Here is a 22,122-nt window from a genome sequence, read left to right as displayed (position 1 = left end):
ACCAGGTGAAAAAAAGGGAAAGGTTCTGCCTTCAGATAACAACAGCCCAAATAGGACTGACTACCCAAGAGAGACAGAACCAGGTGAAAAAAAGGGAAAGGTTCTGCCTTCAGATAACAAAAGCCCAAATAGGACTGACTACCCAAGAGAGACAGAACCAGGTGAAAAAAAGGGAAAGGTTCTGCCTTCAGATAACAACAGCCCAAACAGGACTGACTACCCAAGAGAGACAGAACCAGGTGAAAAAAAGGGAAAGGTTCTGCCTTCAGATAACAACAGCCCAAACAGGACTGACTACACAAGAGAGACAGAACCAGGTGAAAAAAAAGGAAAGGTTCTGCCTTCAGATAACAATAACTCACATACGAATGACAAAACCGGGAAAAAAATTAAAAAATCAAGGTTCTTCCCTCACGGAGATAAGTCTGATTACACGAGAGAGTGGGTAAGAAATAACAAAAGAACGAGAGAATCTTCAGGATTCTGCTTTCGAAACTGCGAAATAGTACAGTACGATTAGTAAGAAAACACACTAACCTGCCAAGAGCGCGTCATCTTATAGGGAAGGAATATTTGAGCTGTGATGTCAGGGTTCATTCCATAATTAGTTCATCTTGCTCATGTTAGGTTTCAACAGTTTGATAATACACCATGTGATTTTAAGAATCTGTCACCTAACTATCACAGAAATAATTCCTTCTCTTGCTTCGAAAGCACAGAAGTAAAGGTAAACCTTGCTTTGCTGATTAAATGGTTTGGGCATCATCATTTTCCGCTCAAAGGTTATTAAGCAGCGAGATTTATCGCGCGTCATCATATAGCTCCAGACAGAAATTATCAGGCATACAACCTTATCTAAAAGCCAAATTGGACAGGCCAGCGAGTAGAATTTCTTTCTCGCGAAGTTTTACACAGTTAAGACCTTACCTTAAGGAAAGAACGATGGCCCCTTTTCGCAGATACCGCCGAATATACTCGTACCTTCGCATAGAATTTTCGCGGGATAAGTTCTCGCGCTTACCTGATGATTGGGACTTACTAAAATGATATTTTATACTGAAAGAGCTCCTCAGTATAGACGCCAGAAAAGTATTATCAAAATATCTACCCAATCGTTTCAAGTGTTAAATGATACTCTTGTATCTCCAGAACATACTGCAGTCGAAATCTCTCTTGAAAACAAGGTCCTTACCGAGCGGCTCACCGGCTTCCATGTTGACTTAGGGTCAAAGGTCTGATCAGAGTGAAATATAAGTTGGCTAACACAATTTAATTTTGGTATTGTCGTGACAGAACAGATAATCGCTCTTTGCGTCACAAACCAATAAATCTGTAGATCACGAACAAAACATGCTGGGTACAATAACTGTCACTTGATAGTCATGTCACGCACTCCAACCAGGCTATCCTCAAATGCCATGACACACTACGGCTTAGCTAAGCCGTTCTTGTCGCTGAATCATTCTACAATTATGAAAATTGCCATTCACGCCATGAATGCGTAGTTATCTCCAAAGAGAAAATTGTGCAAAAGAATCCTAAATTTACGTAATACTCCTAACGCGCAAGCCGCGCGGATCCTCGCGCCTGGTTACATTTTAATTGTTAACTTCAATTAATTTCACGCTCGAAGCCAAACACCTCGCCTTCACTTGCTAATTGAGCCCTCTCGCTTTACTTTGACAAGCCTATGGATCATTTTACGCATCACTGGTGAGAATTCTTCTCTTGAGCAAAGCTCGTCATGAAATTTTTAAGGAATAAGAGATAGGGAATTAAAGATGAGTTAAATGAGAACGATTCTCAAAAAACAGTGGACTTTATTAAGATATTGCACGAATCACGCGAGAGAAATAACACGAGGAACTTGAAAACAACTTTTGAGTGCCTAAAAAATTTTGTCCTCAGATCGAGGTGAAAAAAGTAAAAAGGTGAAAGGCGCTTATCTGGGACAATTTCCCCCACCCCACTCATGTTAGGGGATCATTGTCATTTTCTCGGAATTTGCACTTTCGTCCCTATGAAATGTTCAGTTTCTTTAACAATTTTGTTGGCGAAGACAGTTTTTACACTGTTTTCTGTGATGGTGGCGGATTTTTTTTAACCCTTTTCTTTTGATGGCTTTAATTGCTATTAAAACATCAAAACCCATTTGGAAGAGTAGATTTTGCAGATGAAATCACGCTCGTGGCCGCTTCGTTGCAGTTAAAGAAATTAATGAAGAGGCCATATGCAATCCTGGTATAATTGTCTCGTGATTTTGGAGATGCGCGCGCTCTGATAGGTCGAGAAATGAGGTATATCTCGCTATAATTACCTCGTTTGATTGTGGCAGGGACGCTAAATTTCATAATGGCGGCCTCGCGTTTTGTCCATGTCACCCAGTAAGCGATAAACGGGGTAACACTTTTCATTTTTTGCCTATTGAAACCCGTTAAATTCTAGTGGAGACCGGCTGCTCATCTTGATACGAGTAGTTAAAATTATTGTAATAGAATGGTTTCAACAACGACGAGGATTCACAACAGAATTTGAAAGCACCTGAGCAATTATACTAAAACAATTATTCAATAATTGAGTCTGGAAAAGGATAACGCTCGAAAAGTCAGCTTTAGAAACTCCTCGCAGTGGCCAATTTACATTGTTAGCTCAGTCAGTGATAAAACCAACTTATCTTGTTATATCCTCCAGCTACGCAGCACCACAGTTTCTATGGAAACTTGCCCTCTTTACTAATTCTTTCAAAAGTAATATACCAAAGCAGTAGTACCTAGTTCCTCATAAGGGTATAAGAATCACTTTTGAATATCAGTCCACAGAACAACAAACAAGTAATGAATTAAAAGCATTTTATTATTAGTTGCTACACAATGTTGCATGATTACAAAAGCACTACCATTTCAGTCGTATCGTTATTGAATGAAAACAAAAATTTCAGCTTTTATCAAGTAGTTTACTATTGAGAATCCCGCAGCAGCGTTTTTTGTCATTAATCATATGCTACAAGCTAAGGCTGAGTCGCCTTTTGTCAGTCTCTAAAATTGTTAAAATCCTTTATGTATTACAGTAGTTAACATTAAATTATAAAACCACAATTTTTTGCCCTTTTCAGTTTGCTAGAATAGCCTACGGATTCTGATTTAATAACCAAATTGTGGAAACTAAAGTAAACTACAACATTTGGCTAAGTTAATAACGCGTACTTACTCATTTTCGCTGTCAGACCAAAATCATGTTAAGTTTGACCACCGCGCACGAAATATGTCCTTCCCGATTCTCCTTATGAGAGTTGGGAAGGACAGAGTTGTTTGGTAACATGGCCTTGGACTTACTACGAGAAAAAAGGTATAACTAGGGCCTAAGTTGCGAGTTTTCGAAGTTTTTTTTGAGAAGAATATAATGACTCAAGTTCTCACGTATTGACAAAATAATTCTTAAATTGGACTACACTATGCAAAATGAGGGTTTGAAATAAATTGCGCCTTCTGATTAATTTCTCACTATTCCCGCGCAAATTTTACTACACCTTTGAATATTTTGTTAATCTTAAAAAAAAGAAAGTAAGAAAGACATAAAAGTTGAAACATTTTCCTTTGCCACTATATGCGTCCTAACTTTTAGTCGAACACGATTATCCGCAGCTTGCCTGAAAGATGTACTTTCTAGAAAGTGTACAGAGACCATTGCGAATTGAATGGTTGAAGTGGAAAGTTACAGATTGGACGTTAATGTTCTCAACCAATTGAATCCTTTCAGACGCATCTAATCAGACTGATACTGAATGACATACTCTGGGTAGTGCTGATCGATGTCAAAGACAATAAACATCGTTGGCTCCGACTCGTTATCCACACATGAGTCATGGTATCGAGCAGTACCTCGATCTGACGGTTCCGTCGGCGGCGGTCTTCGATAGCTGGAGTCACCTTTCACATACGAACCCGCAAGGACTTTGACCAACAACATGAACCGAGACTTATTGGCATCTGCTTGCGTGTAACCATGACTGAGAGATGCATTCACTGCAAAATAGCTTCCTTGACCATATGTAGCACCGTTTGCACTGCCACTTAAACGGCAATCAAAGTTCTCCTTACAGATAGCCTCTACGGAATCTTGACGGGTCCCATGAAACAATCTTTTCTCGTTGACCCTCTGTTCATTGCCATTTGCTATTGCTGTCATCTGCTCTTTTTTCCTACCGAGAGAAATTTAAAAATTTATTTCGCATGCGTCACAGGTTTACAGAATGTCTTCTTAAAACAGGTTATCTGTGATATCATATCTCTACAAAATATGAGGGCCATAACTATCAATCGTTTACTCAACAAAATGACTTTTTTTTAATGATTATCAAACATATTTGCTCGCAGATGTTTCTTCAACGTTGTACGAGATAGAACGCGTCCAGCTGAAACTAAAGAACATACGGTGATATTTCTTCTGTGATATTCTCCAATTTTCAAATATTATGCGGGGATTTGAATAAAGTTGAAATTTTTTCGCTATCTTTACAAAAAGAGGGACAAATTTGTTCGGCTTGCTGATAAAAGAGGCTGGTTGTAAACGCTTTGTGATGCGCGCTGTAATGAAATGTTAGAAGGGTAAAACAACGCTGACGAGCAGCCTTCGTATTACATCAAAACATTGGCAAATTCTTCTTGGAAATTGTCGTTTGTTATTTGAGAAAAAGAGATCGCGTCCGGTGCGGGGAGGGACAGGGGTGGGGGCGTTGATTTCCTTTCACCCCATTTCTTCAGACCTTCATGAATTCTTATGTAGAGTTATTATATGCGTGAGCTTAGGTTTTTCCCTACCTTTGAAACTTTTTCCACATGAGCAGGTTCTGCACACGGTCAATTTTCTTGATCACCACACCACTCATCGACGCTTTAAATAGTTGCTCCACCTCTTTGAATTCCCATGAAGACGACTGTAACGTTACTCGCGTATATAGCTCACTAGATGGCTCATAGGACCAGTGTGTTGGAACAGGGGACTCGAACGTTCTTCAAATGCAAAGAAATTGACTGTAAAAAACAACATCAAGAACAAACAAAAACAACAGAAAAAGACAACAACAGCAAAAAGAAATAAAAACAGAGCGCGGCCCATTTATTCAGTACCAGTGATGCTCTTACTGTTCCTGCCTCAAAAATATATACCTTGACTTCTTGATATGCAATCAATGTCCCCGTTCATGAAAAACCAATGAAAATATAATTTGTATTTAGTAGCTAAGTTTAAATACCGAACAGGGAAATATTTGCCCTGACAAGCTTTAGATCATCACGTACGCACGAGTCCAGCAGTGACCGAGAAAAAATTTTTTTCCTTCTGGCCCATGCTAATGCAGTCAAAGAGCATTTGCCATGTGACTGCGCCCCCCTTTTCTTTTCTTTCTTCTTTCGCTGGTTATCTTGCAGGGCCATTCTGCTTTTACCGGCCAACTCATGTCATCCCGCACGACCCGCATGGAATATTTTTTTAAAATAAGTGCAAACATAGCTATGCGGCTTATGTGATAACATTTCTCATCATATAACTCGGATTTTTGACGCTCAATTCTTGAAAAAAACCTCATTGAAAGTTGACGCGTAGTCGGTTCGGAAAAAGAAGATCGGTCCCGCAACCGCACGGTTCTTTGTCATCCCAATGAGAGAACTGATTTTCTGGATGTGAACATAAAATAAAAGAAACGAGTAAGGAAGCCGTGGCTTTTGATGAATTGTGAGTTCTTGTTCACACTCGATGAACTAAAGGAACATTTTAACTGTAGAATACGTTTTTGTCGTTTTTCATGGTACTTGGTCCGTAAGTCATGACGTCGAGCCAAACATTTTGCAGTTGCCGAGAACGGTAACAAAATCTCGTATATTTTGCTTCATCATTTCAATCATTATAATCTTAAATACGGTCAATTCTTCAGGTGATATAAGTCCTTCTGGTCTTCGTTTTACCTTTCTTTTGGTACCGTATTGCATGTTTACTTGGTGCATGCCGTCCTTTGAATGAAAGACTAAGTAGTACTCATGAGCGTTAACTTTGAAATTGAACTTATGGTGTGTCCCATTTCGCTTCAGCCCTTTAAGGAAAGCTTGCTCTATCATTTCTTGTAGATTTCTTCCCTTAAAGACAATGAAAATTTAAGTTAATATTAATGCGGATCGACTAAAACAGTCGAGTTAGATGTAGCTAGTTCTCTTTAGGAACTATTTTCTCATTTGCTGATTTTCTAGAATTTTTACCAAGTGTTATATCATGTGATGTTTTTTAATAGAGTTTTTCAAAGCCCTCAAATAGACAGCCATCATGCAAAGCTTCTCGAAGTAGTCTTCGAGTGGTTATTCAGGAATTATGACTTAAACTTCAGACACATTTGAGCGATACTTCAATCACAATGAGGGGGACGCTGGTAGGAAACAAAAGGAAAACTGAGATATATAATTTGGACTCTCTGAGATTCCTAAAACACTCTAAAGACACACGAATAAAATCAACGTGACTCATGATACAGATAAAGGTACAGTTTACCAAGTGGTCCTTCTCGTACATACACCAAACGGCTCCATTATCTTCCCAGTACCATTTCCATTTTGTAGAATGAGGGTGATTTGGGTTAGTGGAGCGGGGTGGAGTGGTAAGGCGCCTTAATGTTCCAGAGCGATAGCCTGCAGCGCAAATTCTTCTCGTTGGTTCTAATAACAAGGTCATACTATTAACGTCGATTGAAAGTTCATATTTCCATGAAGTCTTTCCATCACTGAGAATTAACATAAAGGGGAAAATCAAAGATTATAGATTATTTGGGTATTACCAGAATACTTTACAGCTGTCGAAAGAAGCAGGATTGTAAGCTTTGGCGTTCATTAGCATTGTAAGTCGCTACAAAATACAAGAGCTCAGAGAATTCTTTCTGGACTAACCCACTTCTGCCCTTTACCATGCACTTCCATTGAAAAAACTTTGGTGTCAGGTGGAAGGGGGGGGGGTGGAGGGAGGGGAGCTACGACCGACTCCTCCTGGATCCCCGCCCCTTGTATTGTAACATTATATAACCAACTCGTCAAAAGTGACCAATTACAATTACCTACGACTACGTGTACGTTACAATCAAGAATTTTTATTTGCCCCACACCACTTATATATCATGGCTAGAAATCGAGGTCGGTCAGCGGCTGATGTCGCGGACGCAACACGAGCTGCGTTTCACCTTACTGCGTCTGCGCATCCCACTAAAATCAAACATCTTCTTTTTTGAGTTGAGTTCCTCTTTCCTCCTTGTCCCTTTGGCCTTTGCATATTCACTTTGTACTTTTCCACAAATTTTTCTTAAAGATTCGTTAACTTCTAGTCTAATTTTAACATCACTGCTAATTGCAAATACATTTCCCGCCAAATGCTTAGCCGCCATGATGTCTTCGATTTCTAACCATGTAATACAGTACTTGTGGTATTAAATTTAAAATATATCACTCACTTCTATTCACGTTACTTATAATACCCTATTTCATTTATGCATACGTGTCACAGTCCAAAAAAGATCGCACTAGGAAGAGAATCTACCTTTCAATTGCTTGAGCTGGGTTAAATTTAACTGGTCCCTCTACGTTCACGTCACAGTATAGCTTTTCCAAAGCTAAGTTGTCTTTCTCACTGAAGCTTTTCCATTCAACTCCATTGGATACATTATATTGCCAGTGATAAGGCAGAAAACAATGATGATCTGGGCATCCTGTGCCTTCCGAGCATTTTCCAAGCAGAAATTTTAGGCAAATGAGCGCAGCTGGTTTTTCCTTGTGAATGTGACCTGCTTCTAAAGAGACAAACCAATCAATCACTCAGTCGGTAATTCAGTCACTCGGTCAGTTGGTTAGTCGGGCATAAAGTCATTCAGACAGGCTTTTTCGGCCATTTAGCCAGCCGTCAGTTTCTCAGTCCACTAGATAGTCTGTAAGTAAGTCGGCAGATCGATCGGAAAGTTCAAAAGTCCTTCATTATCAATCTTTACTCCGTCACTTACCCCCAAACGAGTCCTTACGAAGTACAACCATGAAGTAACACCGCCAAATTATCACGGCCCCGCACAAGACAGCCAGGGCCACAGACAAAGCGATGAAAGAATAGTTTCCCCAGTAATTCTCTGAGTTGATGGCACCATTGCTGGTCAATTCCTCAAAGATCATCGACATGAACATGCGTATGTTGGCAACAAATGACAACATATTCTCCCAGATGCTGACGAGAACGACTCTGAAGCAGTTAAGTAAGTAACATAAAGAAATGAAGCAATGTGAAACTAGCAGAGCAATCCACTCCAAGCAACCCTGGGCAAGCCTGTTCGATGCCTCAAAGATCTCCGAGATTAACCATAGGAGATTCGACAAAATAGCACAACTATTCTCCCAATATCTTATGCTAATCAATGTATCAAAGATCATCGAGATGAACGTGTAGAGATTGTCCAAAATAACAACCATAATCTCCCAGATTCCTACAAGAACGACTGATAACAATTTAAGCAGGTAACATGAAACATTAAAGGAATATGAAGCGAGCAAAGCCATCCATTCTAAGAAACTGCGGGCGATACTGTTCAATGCCTCGAATAACTTTGCTATGAAAATGCGGAGATTATCCATAATAACAACCATAATCTCCAAGAGTCTGACAAGAATGATTGACAGCAATTTAAGCAGGTACCATGAAACATTCAGGCTGTAAGAAGCGAGAAAAGCCATCCATTCCGAGAAACTGCGGGCGATACTCTACAATGCCTCGAATAGCTTTGGGATAAACACGCGGAGATTGTCCAAAATAACAACCATAATCTCCCGGACTCCGGCAAGAACGACTGATAACAAATGAAGCAGGTAACATGAAACATTAAAGGAATATGAAGCGAGCACAGCCATCCATTCCCAGAAACTGTGGACGATACTGTTCAATGCCTCGAATAACTTTGCTATGAAAATGCGGAGATTATCCATAATAACAACCATAATCTCCAAGAGTCTGACAAGAATGATTGACAGCAATTTAAGCAGGTACCATGAAACATTCAGACTGTAAGAAGCGAGAAAAGCCATCCATTCCGAGAAACTGCGGGCGATACTCTACAATGCCTCGAATAGCTTTGGGATAAACACGCGGAGATTGTCCAAAATAACAACCATAATCTCCCGGACTCCGGCAAGAACGACTGATAACAATTGAAGCAGGTAACATGAGACATTCAGGAAATATGAAGCGAGCAAAGCCATCCATTCCGAGAAACTGTGGACGATACTGTTCAATGCCTCGAATAACTTTGCTATGAACATGCGGAGGTTGTCCATAATAACAACCATAATCTCCCCGAGTGTAACAAGAATGGTTGAAAACAATTTAAGCAGGTACCATGAAACATTCTGGCAATAGGAGGCGAGCAAAGCCATCCATTCCAAGAAATTGCAGGCGATACTGTTCAATGCCTCCAATAGCTTTGGGATGAGATTGTCCAAAATAAAAACCTTAATCTCCCAGACTCCAACAAGAACGACTGAAAACAATTTAAGAAGGTAATATGAAACAGTAAGGCAATATGAAGCGAGCAGAGCCATCCATTCCAAGGAACTGTGGGCAGTACAGATCAATCCCTTAAAGAGCTTCAAGATAAACCAGCTGGGATTCTCCATGATAGCACAAATATTCTTCCAGAGTTTAAAACTGCTCAATACCTCAAAGGTTATCGGTCAATGCCTCAAAGATTATCGGTCAATGCCTCAAAGATTATCGAGGCGAACACGTGGAGATTGTCCATAATAACAGCCATATTCTTGCAGATGTAAAACGACCTTTGCATCCTACTCAGCGCTTAATCCACCTGATTGGCTGACGGCGAACACATGATATATCAGCACAGCAGACCCTAACGTGATATGTTTAGATGTGTTAGATGAAGAAACGTGCGTAGAAACGATTCTTGTTAGGGGTCAGAATATGCAAATTTGTCACTCACTTTAATGTAAACAAATCGACCTGTCAGCGGCAGACCAATTGATATCGTCTTTCCAAAATAATGCCGGAAGGCGTCTATCGACTTTCCGAAGTAAATGCCGCGACGTTGAAATAGAATTCGGATGAATGTCACTAAACAAGAACCCTGTGTTTAAAAAAATATACTGAATGGAATTTATCTTATTCGTTGTGAAATTCACCATAGAACACGCTCTACTCCCAGCACGGTTGTATGGACACGGTACGAGAAAACGAAGCAGATCTGCAAAGCAAATCTAAGCTAATGCAAACGAGGCAGTCTCGTGTTTTTTTGTTAACGCGCTTTTTAACGTTATGTTAATCAAGGATAAATCCTGGCCAAACGTTTTTGTGTAAATTCATTGTACATATTTTTGTGTACCAGCTGTAAGGTTAAAAACTGTAAAATCAAGCCATTTTCCCACCCCACACATGTTAGGAGAAGATTGCTATTTTCTCGGAATTCTAGCTCTCATTTCCATAGAGTATTCAGTTTCAAAACGTGACAACGATTTCTTAGTCAAGTGAGTTTTCAATTTTTTTCTGCAATGGTGGCATTCGTTTTAAGGCCCTTTACTTTTGATGGCTTCATCTCATCAAAATCAAATTTGAAGAGTAGAACTGGCTGATAAATCACGCTTGTGGCCGCTTCGTTGCGGTAATGTCGCAGGCATTCCCATCGGACCGAAGAAGAATAATTATAAACATTACCTTGAAAAAGACCAGATTAGGTTGCACAAGGCAAGTTGGTGCCTGTGAAAGCCATAAGGGAGACTACGGTGGAAAATCTACACCATGTATACCACTACATCTACAAGGGCAGAGGACGAAAAACAAAAATCGAGAAACACCCCTTGGGATGACGAATTCTGCAAGTATTAATAACTGCAATAAACTTACATGATAAAGAATGCGAGATAAATAACAGAAATACTTTGACACGGATTGCAAAGTCATAGTTTTAACTTAGTTTTAGTTCATCGAAGCGCCCCAGTACACGTAAGTGTGGATGGACATGAACGACGGTCCTCTTCAATACTACCAGTACAAACACGCCAAGGTCCTTGAAGACCTACAGAGGCGCTTCGATGTTCTAAGGAAATGCAAAAATAAATTCGATTGCTCAGTGCAAGAGATGTTATTCATCAGAGACCTAAAACCAACTCTGATCGTGCAATCCGACTCAATCCGTATTAAACTGTTTCTGTATTCCAATCCCGCATTCCACATCATATGAATTTATTGCAGTAATCAATATTCGCAGAATTCACTATTCTAACATTTACCTTGACAATAGCGTCATGAAGACTGCGAAACGTCAGTTCATATCGCTATTTTTTACGTGCTTATTTCTATACTAAAGCAATTTTCATAATAGCTTCTTACACATAAGATAATGAAAATCTCTTTTGGAAATTAGTCCACTAAACAACAAACAAACAACAGATTTTTATTGTCAGTTGGAGTACAGTGTTGCATGACGGTAAAAGCTCTTCCTTTTCAGTCCTATCTTTGTTGTTTATAAATAAAAACTTCTGCTTTTTATGGAGGAGTTTTCCAACCATTTAGAATCCCACAGCAGTCAGTGGAATGCCATGTCAGTTACATTTGTCATTAATTATGTGCTATAAGCTAAAGCTAAGTAGCCTTTTCTCAGCCTCTGAAAGTGTGAAATTCTTTTATGCGTTAAAGTATTTATAAAACCATAAACTTTTTCCTTTCTTAATTTTTTGTAAAGTAGCCTTCAGTTTCTTATCTGATTACCAAATCCTTTTCACAACCGGACCGTTTTATGGGTACATATTTCTAACCACAACAAGTTGCTCGTCAAAAATGAGAGGAGCCATCCACGCTTTCCTGATAGAACAGAATTGATGTAAACAAAGAGTTTCATGAACAATGCGTGAAAAAATAAAGGATTGAACATGACTTTTGGGGTCAATGTTTTTGCAATCGAGTGTAGTCTCAGCAAAGTGTATCGAGCCCATCACACATTGAGTGGTTGAGGAGCAAGGTTTCGGATTGGAAGTTATTGCTCTGTGTGAATTGAATCTTCTTAGACGCAACCAGTCAGTTTGATACTGGATGACATATTCTGGGTAGAGCTGATCGATGTCGTAGACAATAAACATAGTTGGCTTCGGCACGTCATCCACACAGTAGTAGAGTGTACCAGCTCTTTTCGAAAGTTTCTTGGGGTCTCCTTTTACATACGAACTTACGAGGACTTTGGCCACGAACATAAATCCAGACTTATTGGCATCTTCTCTTGTGAAGTTGCGCCTGTAAAATGCTTACAATGCAAAGTAGCTTCCTTGACCATTCCGGTCGCAGTGCCACTTAGACGCCAATCAAAGTTCTCTTTACAGATAGCTGCGGAATCTGGACTAGTTTCATGGAAGAGTCGTTTCTCATTGACTCTCTGTTGATCACCGTTTGCTAGTTATGTCATGCAGTCATTTTTCCTGCAAAGAGAGACATGATAATTTATTACACCAGCGTCACAAAATTACAAAATGCCTTCTCATAAAAGCTTATGTATTATATCATATCTCTACATGATTTGTGGGAAATAATAATCAATCGTTTACTCCACAAAATTGCCATTTTTAATGATTCATCCAGTTAAACTGAGGAAAATCGAATGGTATTTCTTGAGTAATGTTCTCCAACTTTCAAATCTAAGTGGAATTTCTTGACTGATGGGAAATTTTTCGCTTTCATTTGTTGATAAAGAGCCTAATCGTAAACGTTTCTGCTGCACGCTGTAAATAAATATTGGAAGGGTAGACAACACAGTTGATGAACAGCCTTCGTTTCACAGTCTTACATCAAAACAGTAGCGAAGATTAAATGTCGAACAGGAAAATAATTGCCCTGAAAAGCTGGAGATCATCACGTACGTATGAGTGCAGCCAAGTCAGTACATCGTCACCGAGAACAAAATGTTTTGCCTTTAGGCCCATGGTGATGCAGTCAAAAAGCATTTACCATAATTATGACGGCCTTCTTCTTTTTAATTTTTTTGTTCTTCTCGCTGGTTTCCTGCGGGGCCTTTCTGCTTTTACCGGCCAATTCGTATCATCCCATACGACCCACACGAACGTATTTTGTTTACCATCTTTCAATGTAAGTGCAAACAGAGCCATACAACTTACATGATAATATTTCTCATCATATAACTCTTACGGAGCCGCACGCTCAATCCTTGAAAAAACCTCAATAAAAGCTGACGCGCGTTGTCGGTTCGAAAAAAGAAGACCGGTCCGCAACCGCACGGTTCTTTGGCATCCTAATGAAAAAGCTAATTTTCTGAAGATGAACATAAAGTAAAACAAATGAGAAAGGAAGTAGCGGTTTTGATGAATTGGGAGTTTCCTGTCCACAATCGAAGAATTAAAGGAACAGTTTTCATTGTAAAATACTTTTCTTTGTTGTTTTCCTTGTATTGGGTCTGTAAGTCGTGACTGAGAGTCAAACATTTTCCGTCCGGTCCTCCTACTCAGTCGTTATGGACCACTACATAATCTGCGTTGCAGTTGGAAAGTACGTTATCACGAAATCTCATATATTTTTCCTCGAACATGATAATCATATATTTTTTCTCGGACATAATAATCTGTGAACATGACATTCTTAACTTTTAAAGACGGTCGATTCTTTAGGTGATATAGGTCAGAGTAGTTAAAAGAAATCCACGTTCACGTCACAGTATAGCTTTTCCAGCACTAAGTTGTCTTTCTCATTGAAGCTTTTCCATTCAACTCCACAAGATACATTATATTGTCAGTGATAGGGCAGACAACAGTGATGCTCTGGGCATTCTGTGCCTTCCGAGCATTTCCAAAGGAGAAGTATTAGGCAAATGGGCGGAAATGGTCTTTCCTCGTGAATTCAGCTGATTCTAAAGAAAAAAACCAATCAATCACTCGGTCGGTTATTCTGTCACTCGGTCGGTTATTCTGTCACTCGGTCGGTTATTCTGTCACTCGGTCAGTTAGTCAGTGGGACATAAAGTCATTCAGACAGACTCTTTCGGCCTTTTAGTCAGTGACTAAGTCGGCAGATCGATCAGAAAGTCTATTAGTCCTTCATTATCAGTCGACAATCAGTCACTCAGTCACTTACCACCTAACGAGTCCTTGCGAAGTAGAGCCATGAAGTAATACCGCCAAATTATCAAGGCCCCACACAAGATGCCTATGAGCAAAGAGCTTCCCCTGTGATTCATTAATCCTAAGCAAACATGGGTAATACTGGTCACTGTCGCAAAGATCTTCGTGATGAACATGCGCATATTGTCAGAGTATGCGTCCATATTCTCCCAGTCGCTAAAGAGAAAAACCGAGAACCGGTAGAGAAGCAGGTAACTTGAAAACATAGAGCAATATGGAACTAACAGAGCGATCCATTTCAAGCAAACGTGGACAAATCTGCCCAATACCTCAAATATCTCCGAGATTAACCATCGAAGATTCTCCAAAATAGCACAACTATTCTCACAGTATCTTATGCTAATCCTGTATCAAGGATCATAGAGATTAATATGCGGAGATTGTCCGTAATGAAAACCCCATTCTCCCAAACCCTGACGAGAACGGCTGACAACAATTCAACCAGGTAAGATGAAAAAGTAAGGTAATATGGAGCGAGCAAAGCCGTCCATTCCAAGAATCTGTGGGCGATACCGTTCAATGCCTCGAATAGCTTTGGGATGAATATGCGGAGATCGTCCAAACTAACAACCGTATTCTCCCGGACTCTAACAAAAACGACTGAAAACAATTCAAGCACTTAAAATGAAACATTCAGGCAATATGAAGCGAGCAAAAGCAACCATTCCAAGAAACTGTGGGTGATACTGCCCAATACCTCAAAGAGCTTCTGGATGAATATGCAGAGATTGTCCAAAATAACAACCATAATCTCCCAGACTCTAAAAAGGAAACGACCGAAAACAATTTAAGCAGGTAACATGAAACAGTAAGGCAATATGAAGCGAGCGAAGCCATCCATTCCAAGAAACTGTAGGCGATACTGTTCAATGCCTTAAAGAGCTTCAAAATAAACCAGCTGAGACTCTTCGATTAAGCTGAGATAGCACAATTATTCTTCCAGAGTTTAAAACTGGTCAATGCCTTAAAGATTATCGGTCAATGCCTCAAAGATTATCGAGACGAACACGCGGAGATTGTCCATAATAACAACCATATTCTTGCAGATGTATAGATAACGAGAAGATTCCATTTTAATTGCAATGCAAACCTTACTTATTCAGATGCAAAACTTCTACAAACGAACTCGGTAGCCTGCTCAGCGCTAGATAGCGCTGAACCCAAAAGTACATGGTCCGGCCGACATCTGGTTGGCTGATAACTAATACATGATATATCGTTAAAGCAGACTCTAACGTGATGTGTCTTGATGTGTTAGATGAAGAAACGAAGCGTAGAAACGACTCTTGTTAGGGGTCAGGAAATGCAAATCTGTCACTCACTCAGATGTAAACAAATTGATATGTCAATGGCAGACCAATTGATATCGACTTTCCGAAATAATACCGGAACTCGTCAATAGACTTTCGAAAGTAAATGCCGCGACGTTGGAATAGCATTCTGATGAATGTCACTAAACATGAACCCTGTGCTAAAAAAAAATACTGAATGGAATTTACCTTATTCGTTGTGAAATTCACCATAGAACACGCTCTGCTCCTAGCACGGTAGTATGGACACAGTACGAGAAAACGAAGCAGATCTGCAAAAGCAAATTAAGCTAGTCTAAACGATGCAAATTTATTTTTTTTTATTATTAATACGCTATCCAACGTTATGTTAATGAAGGATAAAGCCTAAAACGTTTTGTTTTTAGATTCATTGAGCTCATTCTTGAAAATTAATTCATTACGCAGACCACCCGTTTTGTCCTTCCTTTGTCTTCGGGTCGATCTTGGAATTGAGAACATTGTCGTTTTCTCGGAATCCTTGTCCTCATTTCTATTTTTTTGAGCCCTCTTTAATCTGACGGCTTCATCTCGACAAAATCAAATTGAAAGAGCAGAACTGACTGATAAATCACGCTCGTGGCAGCTTTGAACACTGAACACGCTCAACCTTCAAAACCGTGGCATGGCTTAGGTTAGGGTTAGAGACTAAGGAGCATATCTGCTCAATTATTTTTTTGTTAATTTTATACTACGCTTCCAACGTTATGTAGCCTAGGCAACCGTTTCTTTGAAAAATTATTTCACTAAGCAGACAAGCTGTTAGGTTAAAAACTGCAGAAACAAGCCATTTTCCTCACCCCACTCGTGTAAGGAGAAAATTGTTGTTTTCTCGGAATTCTGGCTCTCATTTCTATAAAGTGTTCAGTTTCAAAACGTGACAACCATTTCTTGGTCTAGTGAGTTTTCAATGTTTTCTGCAGTGGTGGCATTCGTTTTAAGTCTCTTTACTTTTGACGGCTTCATCTCATCAAAATCAAAATGGAAGAACAGAACTGGTTGATAAATCACGCTTGTGGTTGCTTCGTTGCGGTGAAAGATATCAATGAGGAAGTCTCAGGCATTCCCATTGGACCGATGAAGAAGAATTATGAAAATTACCTTGAAAAAAGCCGAGTTAAGCTCGAGGCAAATCAGTCCCCCTGAAAGCTATACCAAGGGAGACTGCGATGAAAACGCCATTGCAGTAACCTACACTATGTTTATTACACCCACAAAGGGAGAAGGCTCCATGGAAGAGTCGTTTCTCATTGACTCTCTGTTGATCACCGTTTGCTAGTTGTGTCATGCAGTCTTTTTTCCTACAAAGAGAGATATGATAATTTACTTCACCTGTCTCACAAGTTTACAAACTGCCTTCTCATTTAATACAGGTTATCCCTGTTATCATTTCTCTACACAATAGGCAATAATAAAAAATCGTTTACTCTACAAAATATCCATTTTTATTGATTCATCCAGTTAAAACTGAGGAACATCTAATGACATTTCTTGAGTGATGTTCTTCAACTTTCAAATCTTAGTTGGGAAATTTCTTGATTGATGGGAAACTTTTCGCTTTCGTTTCTGAAGAAAAGACAAATTTGCTAGGCTTGTTGATAAAAGAGCCTGATCGTGAACGTTTCGTTCTGCACGCTGTAAAGAAATTTTGGAAGGGTAGACAACACCGTTGATGAACAGCCTTCGTTTTACAGTTTAATATAATATTTTTCATATAATACAATACTTTATTTCATTTGCACATACCTGTTACGGTCCAAAAAGGATTGCGCTAAGAAACGAACCTAGCTTTCAATTGCTTGGGCTGGGTTCAACTTAACTGGTCCCTCTACGTTTACGTTACAGTATAGCTTTTCCAACTCTAAGTTGTCTTTCTCACTGAAGCTTCAAATTCAACTCCACTGGAAACATTATATTGCCAATGATAAGGCAGGAAACAATGATGCTATAGGCATTCTGTGCCTTTCAAGCATTTTCCAAGGAAAAATCTTCAGGCAAATGGGCGAAACTGGGCTTTCATCGTGAATGTGACCTGCTCGTATAAATTTCTTACTTGGTTAATCTTGGCTATAGAGATAATAAAATGTTAAAATAAACTTAAATGTGTTGTGCTCTTCTGGGGAAGCATTCTTGAGGGCCGTATAGAGAAAGCTTTTCTCAAGAGCCGCCTCAATTACAAGTTTAAAACCTCAGAGCAGGAATAAAACGAATATAGAAGCAATCTTCGCAGTTATGAATACAACATAATGACCAGCTCTAAATTGGTTTGTTAGCCCAGTTAGTAAAGCGCTGAACAAACAAACAAGTTCCTAAAAAAACCAAGTTCAGTCAGCAGAGCTTTAAAAGGCGGTGATGGTGACGTCTTTTCTCAATACATCGTGTTACATACGAAAAATACTCCACTCAGTTCCTGGATATGGAAACCGCGTTGATTCTACGAGTGTTTTAGTTCCCGGTAATACACTCCCTTCCATAAAATAAATTCATATATTTAAATGTAGGAAAATTGACCGAAACGTGCACACTTGAGATGAAATTTTTAATGGGTATATTGAGAATTATGCATTTTGCACTAAATAAAGTTCCTTAAGTACTTGAAGGACCCTTGAGGGTGAAACTGAGGACACTTCAAGATTGGATTTTTAGCGGTAAATTATCTTTTGTTACCTACAATAAGTCTTTTTGTTTCCTCTTGTTAGGAAGAAGCAGAGCATGAGGCTAATAGCTAGGAGCAATCAACAGGCTATCAATGAGATGAACTTGTTTCACAGAACCACTCCAGACTCAGTGGAGGCCATCTTCAAAGAAAACTTTGATTGGCGTCTGCACGGAAGAAACGCATCTAAGTATGGTGAAGGAAGCTATTTTGCAGTGAATGCATCATACAGCCATTCCTACGCAAAGAGATGACAATACGTCTAAATTCATGTTCTTGAGCAAAGTTCTCGTTGGTTCATTTACAGAAGGTCACTCCAATTATCGAAGACCACCGCCGAAGCAACCATGAGATCCCGCCAGCGATTTTTACGACTCTTGTGTAGATAACAAGTCTAATTCCACAGTCTTCGTTGTCTTTGACACCGATCAGTTTTACCCAGAATACATGATCCATTTTTGCTCTGCTCAGCCAAAAGCACTCACTCGAAATAGCCAAGATCCCAGCCGAAACCTGCAAGTTCTCACACTTCCCTTGATAGCCTTAGCACAGTGTCTAAACCGAGCTTACCTGCCGGCAACAGTGGCCGCTATTTAACTCCAGCTGTATCTGCTCAGCCGAAGGTATCCACTCGAAATACAGCAGCAAGACCCCAGCCGACACCTGCAAGTTCTCACACTTCCCTTAATAGCCTCTGCACAGTATCTAAACCGAGCCTATACCTGCCGGCAACAGTAGCAGCTATTTAGCTACCGCTGTATCTTTACAGCCAACCATTCGAAATACGGCAGCAAGAACTCAACCGAACCATTTAAGTACTTAAATTTCCGATACCAGCCTCAGCACAGCATCCAGGCCGAGGCTATTGCCCGCAGCAGTAGTAGCTACTCAGCTTCTGCTGTATTAAGGTCGGGTATTGCTAGCACCAATGCAACTACCTTCTCAAGCAATATTGGCACAGCTCTCAACTGCAATGGATCCACTGCTCGTGGTGGTCATTCTACAGCTTCCCAAGCAACCTCGCTGCAACTACCAATAACCACAATGTTAGCATCTTCAACCTCTCAAACGTACCTTGAAGGGATTTTGAAGCAGAAACCCACCAGTTATAGAATGCGGTGTTTATTGGAAGATTAAGCAGAGGAACAGGTACAGCACGACGCAGTAATCCTTACTGGCCATACCCAGTTTGTGGACACATAACTTGCAAGAGAATTTAGGTTCCATCTCAGCAAGAAAAAGCGAGATTTCACAACTCTGTTGGCCAGTTAGTACCATGGCATTAAATTCATCATTTAAGGTAGAAATGAATTTGTAGCGGCAGACTGTTGTAAATTAAGAATGAAAGTCTGCTTTAGGATGAAAAATTTTGAGAGACCTCCATCACTCCTAGTGGTTTTCAGGGAAGTCCGCAGAAGAAAAGGAAAACTAACAGTTTATAAAACTTTAATAAAGTTATAACAAAGCTAGGCCTCAGACGTTATTACCTTTTCCATCATTAACTCTCGTGTAAAGGTTTAGGCCATAACGTCCTTTCGGCAGGCTTCGAATAAAATGCAAAATACGGATTTCTTTTGGAGCGTACAACTTTAAAGCGCTGCATTCTGATACTGAGAAATTTACATTAACAACAAAGGTTCGCCTGTGGTGCTATTTAACAATTTGTTTATTAATGCACTGGTGACAGACTTTCTAACATAGTTGACTTTGATGCCTAAAACTATTTCAAATAATATTTAATCAAATACGAAGGATAGCACTGTTCGTTAGCAAAAATGACGAAGATCTTCGGCTTATGACCGACTTTCTACGGTAGTTTGATGCATCTAACTTCGATGCCTAAAACTATTTCAAGAAATATTTAATCAAATACGAAGGGTAGCACTGTTCGTTATCAAAAATGACAGAGATCTTCGGTTGATTTTCGTCGTCAACGCAAGAATCGTAGAAATCACCTGCCAGATTTCTCGGATCATTCAATGGCGGTCGACGAAAGTTTTGCTCTCTACTCTTAAATTCTCCAGTCAACACTTTTGCCACAAACATGTATCTCGTTTTGTCACCCTCAAGTTTGCTTAATTTATTGCTGTAAGATGCGTCCACAACGAAAAAGCTTCCTTGCCCATACTTTGTCCCGTTTTTCCCACACACTCTGTCAAAGTTGCGTGTGCAGATGGCTTCAACAACATCTGATGTAGTACCATGAGCAGCAACTTTTCACTCCTAGGTTTAAGTTTCTCTCTCTTTTCTTGGCGCTTTCAGAATGAACAACTGAATGGCAAAAAAGCTTAGCTAATGACAGTCTACGTTCGAAAACAACATCAGTTTTGCCCGCACTGATTATATTTTACCCAAGCGGCGGAAGTAACCCTAAAGACTAACTTTGTGAATTAGTTAATGTCCACATCTTAGGCTTCTTTACACTAGGCAGAATTAATCACGAACAGGTTCCGGTGTGCATATTGTTTTTCCCTCCTATTAGCCCTTCCTCAGTAATTACCTTTTGTATTTCTGGAATAAATTATTATTGTCATTTTTTCCACCATCGCTATAAGGGCTTGGTGTTCTGGCAATGTTTTGAGAAAGCTTTAACTCACAGTTCGGTATTCTTTGGTGTCCTTTTCCAGGTTAGTCCGTTTAACGGCCATTACCAGACCTTTCGGATTGCTGCAATAATAACAAAGGCGAGGAAACACGGATGGGTGTGGTTAGACGGGATCCAGAACTCTTGAGTCCTGCTGAAAGCATTCAAGGTACTACCTAGTACGATATCTAAACGTTTATCAGAAACGAATCTTATTTTGACAAATTAAGCATTTTCGATGCCCCACACACTTTTCCCCAACCCCCTTCGTCAATACAGGAACAAGTGAAGGGCTTCAATGGCGAAAAATTCAGCCTGCATCAAATTCTCAGTCAGTCGCAAAATGAAAATATGAATGATATATGCATTGCTTGTAACCGCCAAAATCTTGCGAAGGTGCACTTGCTTTAATTGAGTTCATGGAGATCTGATGGATAAGCAACAATGCTGAACACACCATCCACTTACATGGAGACTGTCAATTATTCAAATCATTATTATCATCATCATCATCGTCACCATTATTATGTTTCGGCTTTTTATCGATCGAAAGCCTAGTTCTGTTCCGAGACAGCCTACAAAATAACTAGTCTCTCTGTCAGTGACTTTTTAAAAAAATTTGTAACTCTTCACAATTAGAGCACAGTCTGCGTTCACTCACCTCACTGTGGTCTGCAGTACTGACCTTGAAGCAAACATTGGTCTTCTCCTGACAAAATAAACCGCTTGGACTTCTGGATCTGCAATCCTTTGGTACATGAATGTACCTTTAAAATATATGACATAATCGTTCCCACCGATTTGAAAGTTGTAAGCAGGGTCTCCATTTAGATACGATGGTTCAATTTGCTCTTGTTTTGTCCCAGAACAAAGCTGAAACAGAAGTTTAAAGAAGTTTCGAGTTTGGATCATCCATAACCATGAAATCTCAGCCCGAGGATTCTCCTCCCTTTTTATTTTCATCTTAAGCTGTCATGTGCAATGCTTATTTTATCTTGTTCGTCAAACTTTTATTTTTCGAATGAAAGTCTTTTCCTTTGCCTTATTGAAGGTAAGAGAATATATATCATTAAAGTAAACAAAATTTGAGGCCGTGCAATTTCACTGCGGTACAAAATAAACTGTTAAAGCAAATTACGGAAGAAACATACTCGGCCGGGCCCTTGCTTGACCATATTTTTGCGTAACAGTTACTACTACTTACTTACGTTTCAGGTTATTTTTCCATCCATCGATGTCTTCCCAATACCAAACCCACAGTATAGGAAACTTGTTGTCGCGTTCTTTGATATATACGGTGTTGAGTATCGACGGATCAAATACTGGTCGAAGGAGGAAATCCAGCTCATGGATATTGTGTGA

General features: G+C 39.7%; 1 protein-coding gene across 1 annotated transcript; it reads right to left on the bottom strand.

Moving 5' to 3' along the window:
* Positions 1–3,762: 3,762 nt before the first annotated feature.
* LOC149046486 (protein mono-ADP-ribosyltransferase PARP11-like) lies at positions 3,763–8,225 on the bottom strand. Its single transcript, XM_089202470.1, has 6 exons — positions 8,024–8,225; positions 7,567–7,816; positions 6,535–6,763; positions 5,839–6,128; positions 4,818–5,009; positions 3,763–4,198 (listed from the first exon to the last, which is right to left on the bottom strand). The coding sequence occupies exons 1-6, from the start codon at positions 8,223–8,225 to the stop codon at positions 3,763–3,765; spliced, it is 1,599 nt and encodes a 532-aa protein (XP_089058596.1).
* Between the last annotated feature and the right edge of the window lie 13,897 nt (positions 8,226–22,122).

Source organism: Pocillopora damicornis, chromosome 4 (genome assembly GCF_964200805.1).
Source record: "Pocillopora damicornis chromosome 4, jaPocDami1.2, whole genome shotgun sequence".
Lineage (NCBI taxonomy): Eukaryota > Metazoa > Cnidaria > Anthozoa > Scleractinia > Pocilloporidae > Pocillopora > Pocillopora damicornis.
Note: the sequence above shows the minus strand (reverse complement) of the source record. Positions and strands in the feature narration are given on the sequence as shown.

Excerpts from the sequence above, each read along its gene's own strand:
- LOC149046486 (XM_089202470.1), bottom strand. The coding sequence starts at position 8,225 with ATGTTGTCATTTGTTGCCAACATACGCATGTTCATGTCGATGATCTTT. Across the intron at positions 6,129-6,534 it reads TGTACGAGAAGGACCACTTG|GGAAGAAATCTACAAGAAAT; the intron begins GTAAACTGTACC and ends ATTGTCTTTAAG. Across the intron at positions 5,010-5,838 it reads GTTCTCGGCAACTGCAAAAT|AACGTTCGAGTCCCCTGTTC; the intron begins GTTTGGCTCGAC and ends TTGCATTTGAAG.